This window comes from Psammomys obesus, unplaced genomic scaffold (assembly GCF_907164565.1).
Source record: "Psammomys obesus unplaced genomic scaffold, mPsaObe1.curated_primary_1811, whole genome shotgun sequence".
Taxonomy (NCBI): domain Eukaryota; kingdom Metazoa; phylum Chordata; class Mammalia; order Rodentia; family Muridae; genus Psammomys; species Psammomys obesus.
In genome coordinates, this window is record NW_026593286.1 from 27,940,109 (window position 1) to 27,957,754 (window position 17,646).

Sequence of the window (17,646 nt, forward strand, 5' to 3'; positions counted from 1 at the left end):
GAGAGAGAGAGAGAGAGAGAGAGAGAGAGAGAGAGAGAGAGAGAGAGATAGAATATGGTGACCAGAAGACAACCTGGGTGTTGTTCCTTAGGAGTTATACATCTTGCTTTTTGACACAAGGTCTCTTTGTTTATTTGTTTGTTTGTTTTTCAAGACAGGTTTTCTCTGCCTAGCCTTGGCTGCCTTGGACTCTCTTTGTAGAAAAGGCTGGCCTTGAGCTCACAGATACTCACTGCTTCTGCCTCCCTGAGCGCTGGGATTACAGGTGTGCAGCGCTGTGCCTGGCAACAAGGTCTCTTTTTGTCATCTGGATCTGGGTAGGCCGACTGACCAGCAAGCCCTATGGATCTTCCTGTTCATGTCTTCCTTGTGAAGATGCAATGAGGTACCTGGCTTTTAATGTGGGTTCTGGGAATAGAACTCAGGTCTTGCATTATTTGCTTATGTGCATTTATAGCCACCCAGCCCACCTACCATTTTTAACCATGGCAAAGATGTCAGCTGAAACCAATGTAAAACAATACTGTGTGGACATTTATAACCACAATGCTAAATACAGTCACTACAGAGACGGAAACCACCATCCTTCATTAATGGGTGTGCTTGAGTTAAGTGACTTCAAACGAAATTTCCATTTTCTAGGCTCCCTGCAATCTCAGGAGCATCTCAGAGGTGCAGCTCCATTTCAGTGACATCCTGGGCATGCACTCAATAGAAGATGAACTTGCCAAAGACCTCGCATCCTTCTGATGAGTTGTTCACGTGAGTGAAGTAAAGAGAACTCTAACGCTTTCACCCAGGACTGCCACCACTGGCTGCTCTGTTGATGAAATTAGTATCCAGTGTGTTCCGCACAGGACATCACCAATCCATAGAGACCTCAGAAATAAACTGGAGATATCAGGCCACCCTGAAGTTACTTCATGACTATGTATTTTCCTTCATGGGAGGCCATCAGTACATCAAGCCACTTCTGACTCTGGGACCTAATGCTTGCTCTCTGTAGCAGCAGGGCTCTGCCCCTCCATTATCTCAGTCAGCACTTTACATCTGCCATAGATACTATTCCAGGCATGCGTGCACTGGGCAGGCAGAGGCCTTGGGGAGTTGCTACCTCTTAGGCAATGGCTAATGGAACTTGAAAGATAAACAGCTCAACACTCTTGCCTCTCAGGTGGGATGCTATAGCTGTACCACTCCAGAAGGCCCGAACACAGTGACAAGCCCACCTGAAGTGCTCTCTTCCCTTTTCTTTCCTCGCTATGTTTGAAGCTTCCTGGGTTCACTTTCACAGATAAAGATCACTCTCGGATCCCTGACTCAGAGCGTACTTTTCAATGAGCAGCCAGCTTAACCCATGAGAACTTTTTAACTTCCGAATAAGTTCTGGAAACTTTTGCGGATTTCTACCTTTTGTTGTTGTTGTTATAGTAGTACAAGGATCTCTGCCTCCTTCATCCCAAGCCACCATTTATATTTCACCCCCCTTACATTATCATGCATTCTATCCCATTCTTCCCCATCCTCCTCCTCCCTCTCGTTCTGTATACCCTGGAAGACGCATATACATTTAGTCTATAGATGAAATGCTATTTTCGGAACCACTTTAAGCGTGAGTTGGACACTTGTGGCCCTTCACCCAAGGGACCTTCAATTCTATAAGCACAGTGCAGAGAGCCAAATAATTACCACTCTTCCTTCTGACCCTCACGCTTAGGCCGTACGGGGTCAGAGCAATGCTTAGTCACGGAATGCCAGATGACATTAAGTCATCAAGTCCTTCTACTTGAGAAAAACATTATTTCCGGAATGAAATTACAGAGAAAGTGATATATAAGCCTTTCTGCCCACATGAACAGTGACGACATGTCATAGCCACAGGCTGGAGGCCAGGCCTCTGGGAACCACATCATCTGCCTGCATCTTCTTGTGCATCCTGGGTAGGAGTTCTGTACTTCATCGTACCATTCTTCCCTGGTGTGGCTTGGCGGATATTCACTTTTCATGAATATACATTGTGTAGCATCCTTGGTCAGCCACTGTACTTCATATCCAAGTGAAGCCCTCCCTCCAGCACAGGAGGAGATGAAAGAACCTCCAAACTTCCAGCCCAGACTCAGGATCCTCCCACAACCTTATCCCCTCTTAGCATCCTGCCTCTCCAGGGGTGGCACTGCCTTCCAGCAGCTTGGTCTAGATTTATTCTTGACACCTGCATGCACTTACATCCCCCCACCCACATGTAATCCATCATCTTGCACTGTCAGGGTTCCCCACCACCCTCTCGCGACCCGATATCAGCACCACCACCCTCATATGCACCACCGGTATCTCTCCCCTAAACTGCGGTAAATCCCTTCCCGCATCCACTCCAGCTTGCTCCAAACTTTTCTCACCCTGCAGCTAGACACGATTTCACAGCAACGTTTGAGTCTACCGTCCTGCTACTTGAAAGTCATCTGATGCTTCTAATTAATCTTTGAATAAATATAAACAGCACTCACTTGCCTACGCATAATCTGACTTCTGCGTCTCCCGCTCAGTTCTCACCATCTCTCTTCCAGACACATAGCCTTCTCTCAGCCTTTTGTCAAGCCTTCTCCTACCACAAGGTGACAAAACATGTTGTCATGGCCTGGCATGTTCTATTTCTTCTCTTTAACCTCCTTCGGAACATAACTCATGCCTAATTCCCTCCTTTGATTTTGTCCAAATTTACGTTTTTATATATATTTATATGTAACATACATATTGTCCAAATTTACATTTTATAGAGATATAACATATATATGTATAACATATATTTATATATAATGTATAATGTAAATTTGGAATATATATCCACACAGTACTGGGCAGAGTGTCAATTTTCTGTTTTATTATTTTTTCAGTTACTCTCTTCTCCGCTTGAACGTGAATGCGTTTATTGTGGTCCTCTCACAATAGTGAACAGTTAGGACGTGAGTAAGTAGGCAATGACAGCTGCTGGATGATGGCACAGGGAGAGGTCAGCACCTTTCCTAGCTCATGTATTTTGGCTGGTGAAGCTGTGCAGATAGTTCCAGTGACTTCCTTCTGTTATTATTATTATAGTTCCAGTGACTTACTCCTCCTGTTATCATCATCATCATCATTACGATTATTGTAATTAGACATGCAAAGAGTGACCACCAGGACTGAGGAACCCAAGCTGCTGAAAGTGTTCACGTAGGCGACTTGTCTGTGGGCAGCCTGCAGCAGTCGTCCCATTTTTGTCGGCCACAGGACAGGCAGCCCATCTGCTCTTCTATATGGACCTGATTTTGATGTTAGAAGAATTGAAAAAGGTTGCCACATAATCCAGATCATTAAATCATCAAAGGCACCAACATAGGAATGGAAACTCCGGAGAAGCTGGATACAAACTCCCTCCTGGATTTGCACGAATGTTTCCCGGAAAAGAACTTCACTGCAGTAAACGCCTTCTCAAAATAGCTCAACGTGCTTATTTTCCATCTTAAACTTCCACTAGAACAATTACAGTTCCTTCTGGTTTCTTGTAAAAAGCAGGCTGTCAGACGCTATCATTTCTGGATGTGGGTCTGCATTTGCCTCCTCTGTATGCTGGCAATTAGCAGGCAGAAAACCTTATCTGAGCAGTCACCACCCTGTCTACTTCCAAGGGGAGTAATGATGCCTCAGTGCATCCTGTTGGTGGAGCATGGCCAATGAGAATTGCCAGGTTCCCACCTACTTAACATGCCATTCCGCAATCAACCACAAGGGTCAGTTGCACTAATTGTGGCGCAGGACAATGCTCTGTTGGGACAAGCCACAGCCACTTCTGTCTAGGCCTAATTGAAGACTTGGAATATAAGCCAGAGCACATTCTGGAAGCTGCTCTTTTTGTACCAACCCCTTTACCATTTGTAATACAAATGTTTGCCTTTGCTGGAAATGATGGCGTTCAACCAAGGTGTTTTCCCGGCATAATGACTGAGGTCGTGGGGCCTGTGCCACATGAGAACAAGGGCACAGATGGGCTTGTGTGGCACTGCCATGGCAATTCACTGCCAATTCCCCCTTCCCTGGATTTGAAGTAGCAGAGTCAGTTGAAGCAAACCTTCCACAGTGATTTGGTACTTGCGTCTCAGCCATGTCCTTTCAAGGATCTGCCAGAACCATACCCTAAAAGGATCAAGAATTCTCTTGATCAAGAATTGGCTACAAGAGTTGCTAAAGTAGAACCAACTGATTTCACATACTTTTAACCACTTTGCAGAACACAGAGGCAGTCTTTTAAAAAGTGCAGTGAAAGCTAATTAAGCAGGAAGAGATGGGTGTTCAACCATGTCTGTCTGCTAAAGGGGCTCCATGGTTCATGGTGTCTGCCTGTATAACCTACCAGGGACCTGTTCCTGTTAATGTCCCCAAGTTACATATTGTGGTAGGTTAGGGCAGACTCAGTACCGGGAGGGCTGTCTCATTGTGGATGCTTATGGAATGCGTCTCCCCAAACTGTTTTCAGGGAGGCTAGGACGAGACTCCTTGACATGGTGCAGTGACCAGAGCTCTAAGAGGTAGAAAGAAGTAGACTGACGAGGCCCACAATCTTGGCCATATTCCTTTGCATCCCTAAGTCTCTTTTTATTCATCCAAACAGCAGGATATTATAAGAAATGGATGGAGCAATGTGTTTAAAGCAACTACCACTTTAGTTAGAACATAATAGATATTCATCAAATACTGGCTCCTTCTCTCATGTTCTATTTCAAGTCCCAATGTAGAAGAGTGTTGCAAAGTGAAGTCAGGGGTTTGGGAAGTCTGCCCTCATCATGTAGGTTGTGTACGGCCAGAGACATCGCATCTCAGTATTGGATCCCAATAGGAACAGTTTAATTATTAAGAAGGAAGGTGTGGTTGAGTCGGTTTTCCTTGGGGAAAGCTTATCATAGGAATATAAGAATAAAAGTTATGTCAATTCAGGGTCTAAAAAATAATCCCTTTTTCTCCTCATACACACTTTAATAATTGTTTTATATTTTGTTAGTTTTTCATAGCCTGCAGGTTTCAGCATTTTCCATTTTCTTTGGAAAGATGTTAAAATGAATGGGGGTGTATTTGGCGCAGGCCTGTGCTCTGGATTAAACTCATGGCCCCAAGTGTTTTTTGTTTGTTTGTTTATTTGTTTTTTTAGGCTATCACTTAGCTACAGCCCAACTCATGGACACACTTTTTAAAAAGACCCAAGATACCATCCATTCTATAGACAAAGCCACACTCAAGAAAAAAAGAAGGCATGATGTTCTAACCAACTGAGATTCGAACTAGTGGTATAGGAAAAAGAAATGAAAAAGGCCTTGGAAAGCAGAAAGAGCTGAGTTTGGATTCTGGTCCTGCTTTTGCCATTTTGAAGAAGGCTTTGTAATTATTAACTGAAAGAGCATGGCAATGACGAATGCTATCTGGGGAGGGTAGAATAAGATCACGCATGTGAAAGCACACAGATGCATTACTAGTATTTGAGACATTTCACATACCCACCCCTACCCTGCTTTCCATTGCTTATGGTTTGGTTTTATTTTAAAATATCATCAACTAGCTCAAGACGAGACATGGTATCTCTTGAAATAATTTCATGTGGATATAGGCATATGAAGAGGAAAAATATGCCTACTGGTTTTACTGTCCTATAGAATAGATTATAGTCACACATGTGCTAAGGCACAAATGTTTTTCCCAGGCAGTTTACATGTGGTAGTGATGTTGTGTCATCTAAAACAATCAAGAGGCACAGACAGCAAAATACTTGCATCAGATACAAGGATGAATTAATGGTCTGAATGCAGTAAGTTAACACAAGGATGCCTGTACAAAGCAAACCTAGGAACCTGAGCCACAGTCCAGTAGCAAACAGTTGGCAGTCTCTAACAACCAGGGAGAGGGTGGCTGTAGATTGAGAGCACATACATTGTACAGAACAGTACAGTACTGTTAAGAAAATCACCACCATAATTCCAAGGTGATGAGCCTCTGGAGGCAGATGGTGAGATGGTAATAAAACAGAAAAACATCAAGAATTACCAAGGAATATGGGAAATGAGAGAGCAGCAGTCTACATTAAGCAGATGCCTAGGCACAAAAACTACCTTCCTTATTATTGGCTGGAAAAGTGGGAAGTGAATGCTAGCAACACCCCTTTAAATATGTGTAAGAGGGAAAACACAGAAGACAGATTACCAAGCTTAGCATATTTTAAGTTCAAGGTAATGTCAGATTTGGCACGCTTGAAATTACAGGCATATACTCTTCCCCTAGAAAAAGGACTTGGCAAACAACTATGCAACAGTTTAGAATTTGCTATGGAAAATGAGACAAAAAGTTTAAAAAAAAAAAAAAAGGAAAGAAAGTATGGAATTTAATATATGGCCCACCAAGATTCAGTTAAAATTACTTTGGGGACATCAGTAATGTAATGGGTCTTAACATGTTTTAAATCACAAATATTCGAACTAAACTCATAATGGAGGCCTTCGACTGAATAATTAATATCAAATACTCTAACTGGCATCAAGGATATATTGCCTATGAGGAAATGATGAAAAGTTTGATTAAAATGGACTTTTATCTGAGGAACTAAGTGACATAAAAATGATATGGCAGTAGCATTAACCCTTGATCTCAGCTGTTTGGCACCTTAAAGCGACACTCCATGCTAGGGCTTTTTGCATTTTCAGGAAGTTTGAGTTGACACTGGGCGCGTAGTCATCTCACAAAGAATTAAATTGCTGCTCATTCATCATTTTTGTCCTCAGCATTAAAACTGAGGAGGTGTCAAAGGTCATTCAAACAGGCCATTCACTCCACTAGGGGAGGGAGACCAGAGACCAGATTTTCAAAACCTTGGGGAGAAAGGATGAGGGAGCTCAGGCTGGGGGTGGAATGGGGTAAAGAAGATTCCACCGATTTCCAAAAGAACCCACCAAACTCTGTCAAAGGCAGATGTGCAAGATTTGATCGATCTAGGTTTTTGTAGTGTCTTGGCATTTCTGCGGACAGGGCTGTAGTTGCAGTCACAGCTGGCAGGCCTCTGGTTTAGAGGAAGCTCATTCAGACAAAGTCGTCCGTGGTGAGAAAGGTGTCAGGAGAAGCGCCACGGTTCACCACAGTGTCTGATTAAGGCTTTCAGGGAAGTAGTCTTTTAGCAGAATGGGCCTCAGATTCTCTTAGAACATCCCATCTACTGTCATGACTGCTCGGAGTGGTCCATATCCACCAGGACTTCATGTTATTTGACGAGCTGGCATGGGTTGAAAGGTAGCCGGCTATGGATCTTGGAAACCCACATGAGCAACCCCTGCCTTGCATATGTCCCTGCTGTTCTGATTGCTCAAGTTTTCATTGAATCATTGGGTTCGATTATCTTCAGCTGAAGACCCTTAGTGTGTGTCAGCACAATCTTTATCGCAAATGCTGTAGATAAACCAGTTTGGCAAAGAGTTCAAAAGCAGTGAGCAGAGCAGAACAGAAGCCAAGTAGAGAAGAAGACAGAAGAGCCTGTAAAGTAGAGCCTTTCAATGCGGGGGGGGGAGGAACATGACAGCGAGGGACCTAGAGGCTGCCTAGATAAAATGCTGCCAGGATAATAGAACACAGTGAACAGAGGCCGCAGAGCCAGCCATGACCTGGGGCTGGGGACTTTCCGAGGACAGACAAAGGCAAACACAGGCAAGAAAGCTGAAACCAACCAAAGGAGCTGACGGGAATCTGACAGTAGAACATGGAGGGCTCTTTCGATTGGAATATAATCATATCCAATCTGAAAACACTGGGCACATACTTAGAAACGAATTTATTTTGGGTTCTCAGGGAGAAAGCATAAGCTGTTTCCTCCTTCTAAACTTGCCTGTTTGGTCCAAAATCAGCTCTAAGTAGGTTGTTCCCCAAAACACAGCCAAACTGAAAGCTGTGTGAGATGTTTGGAGATGGGCTTTTCTCCCAAATAACATATGTTGTGAGGGCTAGCGCGACATCAGGACCGGAAGCCAAACGTGACTGGAGCGGTCATTCATTGGTCCTAGGAAAAGGTTCTTTTCCTCTGTGAGAGTGCTCTCCTTGCAGCGTTCTGCCAAAAGGTTTTGTGTAATCTTTTTTTCCTTTTGAGAAGATATTATTCTTAATCTTGAAGAAACCAAGTATCAATTTGCAGACATCGCTTTTTCGAGTCTCAGGAGCGTTCTAACAAAACAGGTTTCTCTTTTTTCTGGTAGGTAAGGTATATTGCTTAATGTTCATCTAGCAATTACACATTAAACTGTTCATATTTCAAATGAAGGGCCCACAGGAAGGGGGAAGGAATTGATTTTATGACAGCAGTACAGAGATGGTTGAAAGGCTTTACTTAACCTGTATATTAGTAACGTTCTGTGTCACATACGAAGACGAATAAGACACCGTCCCTGTCCTCAAAGGCCCTTACAGTTAAGTGAGGAAGCGAGACAGATGATAAAATAATATCAGGGAGTACTCTAACTACAGTGTGGGGATCTGACTCAGGGCCAGGAAAACTGAGCTCCAGTGGTTAACTCCCCAGACTGGCAGGCACATGTCTCGGGTTCAAGTCCCAGCTCTGTCACCTCCTTGAACTCCGGCAAGTTACTCTCCTTATCCCAGAGCGCTTCTCTCTGACCAGAAGAGCAGGGCTACTCTTGCAGCAAAGGGGTAGAGGTGAGGATTCAGTCAGCCAGCACATGCAAAATGTTTAGAAAGGTACTGGGCACGCAGTGAATGCTACGAAGGGTTAACTGTTCAGAAGTCTGGACTTGTATTGATTCCAAGGAAAAGAGACGTTCTCATGGAGAAATCTTTACTCTATTGGAAAACAGTCTTAAGACAGACTGTCAAGAAGGCTCTGGGGAATCTCTCTCCCCTAAATTACTTGAATGAAAACAAACGTATGCTCATCTTTATACGAGTGGAGTAAGGGACCACTGGATGTGTGGTCCTGCATGTAGTGATGGGTGTGAGTAGTAGTGAGTATAAGGCAAAGTTCCTACTTCTAGGAATTTTAGTCCAATGAGAGCAGACACAGCAGCGAAGAACTGATGCAATTCAGTGTTTCGGGTGGTACCGCAGAGGTCACAAACAAACGTTATGGAAGATAAAGGGAAGGAGATGGGGGAGAGTCAGAAGGGTTGGGGAGACCCTGAGGTGTCCCTGAGCTGAAAACAGGGGTGTGAGAAGCAGGTGATTGTGACTGGGGTCTCAGCAAAAGACAGGTGTGGAGGTTTCCTATTCCACTGGCTTCTTCATTACAATGATGAGAATCGAATCCTTCAGGATAGAAGGGAGAATTTACACCAGGGAAGCAGCTGTAAGTGGTACAAGGTGGCAGCACTAGGGTAAGGTCAGAAGCCTGTAGTGGGGGGTGGGGAGGGGCGCGTGTCCTGTAGAAAAAGAGCCAATATTTATTTATAGGTTGGGTACAAAAGTCAAGTTCATGGAGGTATTCCTGTCCTCCCTAGCTATATGCCCTAGAGCGGCATGTTTGTCATCCCTGCCCTGAGCCAGCAGTGCCCAGATCTAGGCAATATATTTGGGGCTCCTCTCAGGAGGGAAAAGGGTGCCGCCTTTCATACTGTCTGCTATAGCAACTAGAGCTCCATGTTTAGTGTTCTGCCCTGGGTAGGATCCTAGACCTGTCTTGCTGGACAGTGGCCCTGTGCTTTAGTTTAGGTCCAAGTCAACACTGTGCATCTGTTCTATGGATCCCCTAGCTAAGAGAACCACGGTCCCCTAGACTGTTTGTTAGCACAGATTACTGCCTAGAGCCTAGTAGTTTGCGGTGCTATCTTGCTTTCCATCATCTGGACCCCTGGACTTCGCCCAGGGTCAGCCCATGCCTTCTGCATTAGGACCCTCCGCATATCTACATGCAGGTGTTCAGCTAGCATTTCCCACAGGATGCAAGGGACATACAGCAAGCTGTGCAGGTGGGCCTCTGCATTTACCAACACAGACAAGGGGAAGAAAGCCCGGAGAGGGTTCTGCTTAGAGAGATGCGGCCCAGAAAAGAAAAATCCGTGTTCTCAGGTTCCAGAGACACCAGTGAGAATGAGCTTGTTTCATTATAGAGAGGAAAATGTCATCCCCATGGATCAAATAAATACGAACTGAAAAAAAAAAAGACTCCCTCAAGTATGTCAGGCTGATTCACTGATTGCATTACTGTCATACATTTGATCCTTACCCTGACATCACTGGATGCAGACCCTGCTGTCACCCCCAATTTGTAGATGAAGAAGCAGATCCTGGAGCAGTGGGATCACTAGCCAAGGCCACACAGGTGGTAAGGGATGAAGCCGGGGCTATACGTGTGGCCCGGCTCCAAGCTTGGCCCCTACCCGTTCCCTTTGGGAAGTGTGTGTTAGAGAAGACAACAGGCTGAGATGCAGGAGCAGAACTTGAGGGCTAGTGCCAGAGGCCTTGGGATCCTAACGGAAGGGAAATGAGGTCATCTCTAGAGACCCGGCTTGGGAATGTTTAGTCAACTCGGTAGAACAGGGCCTGAACATCCACTCTGGGAGAGTCCAGGGAGCTGACCATGTGATTAAGAGGAATGCTGGCCAGGAGCAGGGGCCCAGCTGGTGCTGCCTAAAGTGAAGTTTGGAATGGAACTGATAAAAGCGGTTTTATGAGTTTCTTCAGCCACCTTCCGTGCGCACGGGACCACAGATGAGATGCAGTGTGTCTCGCTCATTCCTTAGGACCTCGAGCTTGATTATAAACCTGGGAGAACAACATCCTGTGCTGATGCACTGAGCCATCTGTAGAGAATAGGATAATGGGATCCCAGGGGGCCGGGATTGGGTCAGGTGAATGATAGAGGTTTGGGAGATGGGTGAACAGAGAGCCCATAGCTGAAGGGCTTGTGAAATAAGAAGGGAGCCTGGGAGAATTGGAAAGGGCTGGTAGGCCACAATGGAAAAGAAGCCCTTAGTGGCAATATGCATCTTGGCATTCTCTCGTTATAACAGCCCAGAAAACAGCCAGCCACACTTACCTGTAGTGTGTAGGTGAGTAATAATTTGTGTCAGACAAGACTAAGGGGATGCTGATTTCATTGTTTACTACCAAAGAAAATCCGGGGCTGCAGAGGCTGGTGAGACTGGCCCCAGACAAGGCCTGAGGTTTGCTAATGAGGTTGTATTACAAGCCAACCAGAAGCGGCAGCCTCAGGAGGAAAGAAATAAAGTCATTTTCCTTTGGAGGCAGAAGATTTAACATTGCTTAACAATAACACTTAACATTGCTTAGCCCCTAGCCTCAGGCGAGCTCCTAACTACCCAGTGCTAGGAATCGTCTGTGCCTGCACTAGCCAGGGCTCTGCTTTATTTTCGTGTGGTGTCATTTAGCTTGACAGGCGCCTGCTTGGGCTTGCTTTAAAGATGATGGAGTTCCCCAAAAGCTTAGGAATGAGCCCCTAGTTGAGGATGCATTTTCTATTCGTGCTTCCAAATTTGACACATAAGTCAAGGCTACTGATTTCGCTCTAGAAACTCTTCTGACATCTCAATGAACGACCTAGGAGCCAAGTCAGCCAGTGGCAGGCTAAATGCTGGGTAAGGATGGCCAGTGACTTTCTATAGACAGACCTAGTCCTAGCTTTAATTAAAAATTTAACTCCATGAATATTTAAACTCTCCCTGCCCTTGTGATAAAGAGGAGCTTTTCTTCACTCACCCCTGGCAGGGAGCGGTGAGCTGGTGTGATTCAGTTAAGAGGACAGGAGACCCCCTAGGCAGGGTTGGAGACCAAGTCACTTTCACCAGCTCTGAGCAGAACTGGATCTACACACCTCGGGGGCCAGCAGGGCAGGCGTCTCAGCACCTCTGCTTCTCACAGGCAAACGCAGGCCCCCGTGTGTGTGCTCGTTCCTCGCTAAAATCCTGGTGTCCAGGAACATTCACGCATCTATCTGAGCTCTGTCATGGCTACGTGAGTCTGCCATTGGGGTCTGACTGCACGTGCAGCTAATCATTCCTGCCATTGTGTGTGGGAAGGGGCTTGTTGCCAGCATTATTTTCAGTGGAAGATGCCTTCCTTTCGGCCACACTGAAATCCCAGAGCTGTCAGGGTTTTTGCCAATTCATACATTGTGTTGATAGCCCCTGAGCCGCAAATGGCACCCACACACTGTCTTTTTCCACAAAACTCCTTCTGCAGTGTTTATTCCTAAACACACTTGTTTGGAGTCAGCCATGATTGGGCATTTCAGGGCTAATTAGGGAAAATAAACAGGAATTGGAAACCTAGAGGCCTTTGTCTTAATAGTCACTACTGTGAGTATTTCATCATGAGCAGAAAAGGCCTCCTGCTTGTCCCCTTAACCAAACAGGATCCCAAGGACAGACTGGGATGATGTCTACTATTCCATATCCTCAGGGCCCTCTCTACTCGGCAGGTGACAACTAGGACAGGGGAATTAATAAATGAGTGAGATTTATAGAAGTTTAAACATTATTTCTGTGGTGTTGATTTGAACACACACACATACAAACGATAGTCCTTAAACTCAGGATGCAAGCCAACCAGGAAGACATTAAAATGATTTTTTCCTTGTCCCCCCCATCCTCTCATTTCCCCTTAGAATCTACTCCTTCTTTGCCTTAACCACAATTTCCATATACTTCAACACTGAAAGCCGGAAACCTTATATTTCAAATGAATTTTGGAAATGACTCCATTTTTCAAAATGAAAAGAAAATGCTAAGCCAGGGGAAAAAAATAGGGGCAGGAAACTAATCATAGATGAGGAATGAAAAAAAAAAAGGAGAAAAAAACCCTTACATGATAACATATAAAGGAAACAGGAGATATATAAGATACAGCTGCATCAAAGCTTTTAAAGCCTGGACTTCCTGTATCACACCAGGGAAAATGTTAAAAATCGGTGCCTTGCTAAAGATAAAGCTTTATCAGTGTTTGAAAATTGACACATTTTTTTTTCATATGTTTGTGTGGTGTACATGTGTATGAGGTGTGTGTGTGTGTGTGTGTGTGTGTGTGTGTACTGGCCTGGGTACGTGCACATCTGTGTATTTGGGTGTGGAAGGCTAAAGCTGACATCAGTATTCTTTCTTCCTTCAACTCCATCTTAACTCCTTCAGGCAGGTTTTCTCAGTTGAACCAGAGCCATTTACCTGGTATTGGGGGATCTGAACTCCAGTCCTCAATCCTGCATAGCAGGCATTTTAAATGTTGAGCCATCTGTCCATACATATGTTTCCTAAGAGTAAATGGTCACCTCAGCTGTGGTTGATAAGAAATTCAGGCTATCATTTTTGTCACTTCACCTGCAGGAGTAGAGCCCGCATACCACTCAGTGGCTCAGCTCTGATGGCAATAAAGCCTCACCTGCCCTTTCTGAGGTGATACTCAGTTACATCAGGCTGGTGGCTGGCATTCACCTTTCTTTGTTTCTTTTGGAACTCACAAATTCTCACACTCTCAACTTATCCAACTCCCAGGGAAGCTGGCTGTAAGTCATCTTGGAAAGGTCCCCTCTTTGTCATGCGCTCCTGATTGCGGACTAACAAGACTGGACTCCACACCTCTCAGGTAACAGCCCCCACCTTTGTGAGTTGTATCTCCTTTTTCAGGGGTGTCTCCTTACAGCAGAAGGGGATCAAGTTAGGTCAGTTTGGCCAAGCCAACTTTTCCCACGAAATTCTTTCTATCCCCCCACTTGTCTGTGCCTCTTAGCAAAATTTTTTTACTGCCTCAAGGACACAGTCAGATTCTACAACCACCTTTCAGGCTCATGTTTCTCTCCCTCTTTTCAATACCAACCTGAAGCTCCAAGGTTAGGGCTGGCCTGCCCTTTCTCTCGGGAAACTTCTCGGATGCAGGATTTACTATGTTATTGTCTCTAAGCTTGGCGCAGGATGTTCAATACCATTTTTATAGCAATGGCTTAGGATTTCCATTCAGAAGCCAATATTCTTACTGACATGTTCAATTGCAATGATATACTATTTTTCTCCCCTTAAAAAATAACCCACAAGTGTTTCAATTATTAGCACAGTTGTGAAGATGGCAGCAGGGCCATAAGGCAAGACTCTAACATTCCCCATCTCAAAAGCCAGATTTCTAATTCACACAGATATCTCCAAAGGCTTCATTTGTGGGTGACCTGGGGATGGGAGACCCCTCTACATCCTACCTGGGTAAGGATGCATACTGACGCTCCATCCCCTCAGAGCGAAGGTTGTGTGAGCTCCCATCTGGACCCTTTCCAGACACCTGTGGAGAGAAAAGTAATTAGAGCTGGAGATCCATTCTACACCCTGTTTTACTGACAATGCATCTCGAAATGATAATCAGTGTACAAAAGCTGCAGCCGCCTGCCAAAAATTCAGCCCGGGGAAAGCAAGCGAGCACCCAACATTGCTACAGGCACTGACGATCGAGCTACTAACATGGCGCTTAACAACAGTCCCTTCTTTCAAAGAGGGTCACTGTCAAGTCAACTCTTTCCCCTTTCTGTTGCCAGGAGTATTCTACACCACATGTTCTCTCTCTCTCTCTCTCTCTCTCTTTTTTGCAAAATTGATGCTTTTTTTTGTTTTTTGTTTTTTTTGTTTTGTTTTTTTTTTTTTTAGGACAGATTTAGAATTCTAGAAAAACCGAGCCAAGGGTATAGTGAGTTTCCTAATATCCTATGCCTAGCTAACTGGCTACTGTCCTCTTATTTTAGGATGGTACATTTCTTACAACAAACCAATCAATACTGGTCTATTGCTATCAACTAAAGTTCGAAGGTTATTTATTTATATTTTCATTGAACGTTCTTTCTGTCCCCAGGATCGCAGCTGCCACATCACATTCGGTCAGTGTATCGTCAGGGACTCCTCTTGGATGCGTGTGTGCCCATGCTGTGCTGCATGCGTAGAGGTCAGGGGGGGAGGGGGAGAGGAATTTGCAGGAGTCTGCTCTCTTCTTTCACTCCTGCGTTCTGGAGATTGAACCCGGGTTTGACAGCAAGAGCCTATTGTCCTGAGCCTTCTTGTTGGGCCCCTTCGCTGTGCGTTTTTAAAAGCAATGTGAGCTTTTCTTCACGAACAGGGATTGATTTTAACTAAATGTGTACTGTATGGCACCTCTAGAGCCCTCCCTGACATCCCGAACTTCATCTGGTTCTCTCCCTTATGAACACACTTGGAATCTATGAATTGATTTCCAGGTGACACAGTCTTTGTAGGACGGCTCTCTTCCTGTGTTTACCTCTTCACCTCTCTGGGACCATTTCCCCTCAGCCTCCGAGTTCCTGAAGTGCCTGGGCGCAGTAGGTGCCCCATACTGTATTGGATTGCTGCATGCAAAGACCCTTCTACCTCATCCTTCCGTACCCACCACTCCAGTCAGCAGGTGGACATACAAGAAGCAAGGCGGAAGCACTCGCCCAGTGGCTGGGGTCTTACTCGTGTGAGCACATACGCTGTTGCGGGTCACTCGTGTGCTCGCTTTTATGCTAGGGTGGCTTTCACACGGGGGACCTGGGTAAACAAAACCTTCTACTCTGAGAACCGAGTAGAGAGGAGGAGAGGTTGCGGGAAAAACAGGAAACAACGGTGACAAAGTCATCAGTGGAAACCTTCCTAAGTAGTGTTCAACAACTGACATCACTTCCTTCTTGCCAGGAGTCTTAGCTTTCTATGCATCTCTGCCAGCCCACCTTAGGCAGGTGTTTGTGTGCCCCCAGGTACCGCTGGTGGGGTATTGCGGGGAGAGATTCTTCAAAGCAAATCTGCACAGGCGGCCGGAATAAAACTATTTCTGCTATCTAGTTATCGCATGAGGCCTTTCAGCGCCTGTGCTTCATTCCAGCAGTACGTGGAACAGAAGTGGTGAAGTTGTTTTTCTTTAAGATTTCCATAAGGTTACAATCATAACCACTCCCATGTCCCTCCTCCAGCTCCCTCTGTGTCCTGGCAACACGACCCCCTCCCACCTTCCTTATTTCTCCTTCCTCCCTCCCTCTCCTCTTCCCCACCTCTCTTCCTTCATCCTCCTCTTCCTTAAAATAACCCGCTAGAGTTCTAAGACTAAGAGATTGAATGCTCAGCATTACTGAGTTTCCAAACAGACCAGGGACAAGGGTGGTGAAAGGCATACGGCACACATGTACAACAAGGAAAAATAAGTGAAAGGTAGAATTAGGATTCCCTAGCTACTCCTGTCTGTGGGTTTTGCTTTGTGCTCTGAGACGGGGTCTCACTACGTAGTTCAGGATGGCCTTGAATATCTGGACCACCTCAGTGCTTGGATTTCAGGTCTCCATCACCATACCCGTAACTGGTTTGTTTACTTTTTGGTGGATTCGTGTTAATACCAGTGCTGGGTTCAAGAATATTAATGATGGATGTTGGGGAAACACCATGCTTATGAATCCTAGCATGGCTCAAGACATTCACAAATCATTGTTTACCTTAAAGCTACAATTTAATACTTCTGACATGGCCGTCAGAGTGGGGCTGCCCTCATGAGGATAGCTGTCCATACAGTGGTGATGCCGAGAGCACTACCCCTTGCCTGTTGCTATTCAGGGAGCTCCCTAACAAGCACATTAGGCTCAAGGAAGTGTAACACAACCCTCATCCTCAACAACCTTTCTGTCTTGTTGGGAAAACAAGCATTAGGAATGTAGTGAAGATATGTGATGGAGTACCATCCAGGGTGCTACCATGTGTAGCACAGATGGGAACTGAAGGTGTGAAGGAAAGCCTCAGGAAAGAGGCAGACGTGTGGCCTGATTTCAGAAGACAGGCAGGACGTTTGCACATCAAAGATTATTCTGTTCCTCAGCAATTGGGCATCTCTCTCTGTGCCTCTCTCTTGACACTGCAGCTCTGTACAAGGCAGCCAAGCGGTTAGCAATCACCCAGCACCTCCTGTATCCCAATACACACGAGGCAGTATATCCCAAGTGACGGAGAACTGCAGCCCTCGCTCTTGAGGAGGCAGACCTGCAAACAATTATGCCTCGATGACGTCATGCTAGAGTGGAAGTCTGGGGAAGGAGGCAGCACCTGGGCGAGCTGAAGACAGCTTCAGAGGGGTGGTGATGCTTCATCTACGACTGAATATGAATGAGGAGTTTTTTTCTGGGGGACAAGAATGAAGGAGGAGCAATTGGAGACATTCTAAATGAAAGAACAAGCATGCAGCAGCAGCAGCACTGTTTTCAGGGCTGTCAGGATCTGGGGAAGGCAGAAACAGAGCATAAAAAAGTGTGCTTTTTTTACTAGAAACTCCTGGGTCTGATACCACAGCTGTTGGTGCTGCACTGTGGTTTGTGGAGTGCCTGTGGCACCCTGTCCCCCCCTTCCCCCTTTAAAAACAAACAGGGTCTCTTAAAGGTCTGGGCCTTACCAAGTAGACTGTAGGCTGGCTGGCAAGTGATCTTCAGAGAGTCTTCTGTAACTGCCTCGCTGTCTCTGGGGCAAGCGTGTGTCATACCTGGCTTCTCTCTTACATGGGTTCTGGGAGTTGGGTTTGCACTCTCTTGCAAGCACTTTATTCGCTGAACCATCTCCCTGGCTCCTGAAATGCATGCTCTGTGTGTGTGTGTGTGTGTGTGTGTGTGTGTGTGTGTGTGTGTGTGTG

At 45.5% G+C, this 17,646-nt stretch overlaps 1 protein-coding gene across 1 annotated transcript in view; it reads right to left on the bottom strand.

The window, feature by feature from the left end:
- Pard3b (par-3 family cell polarity regulator beta) overlaps nt 1-17,646 on the bottom strand; it is a 517,239-nt gene that overhangs the window by 37,933 nt on the left and 461,660 nt on the right. The window contains exon 20 of the mRNA XM_055616796.1: nt 14,204-14,283. Coding sequence (XP_055472771.1) covers nt 14,204-14,283 — 80 coding nt within the window. The remainder of the gene's footprint in view (nt 1-14,203; nt 14,284-17,646) is intronic.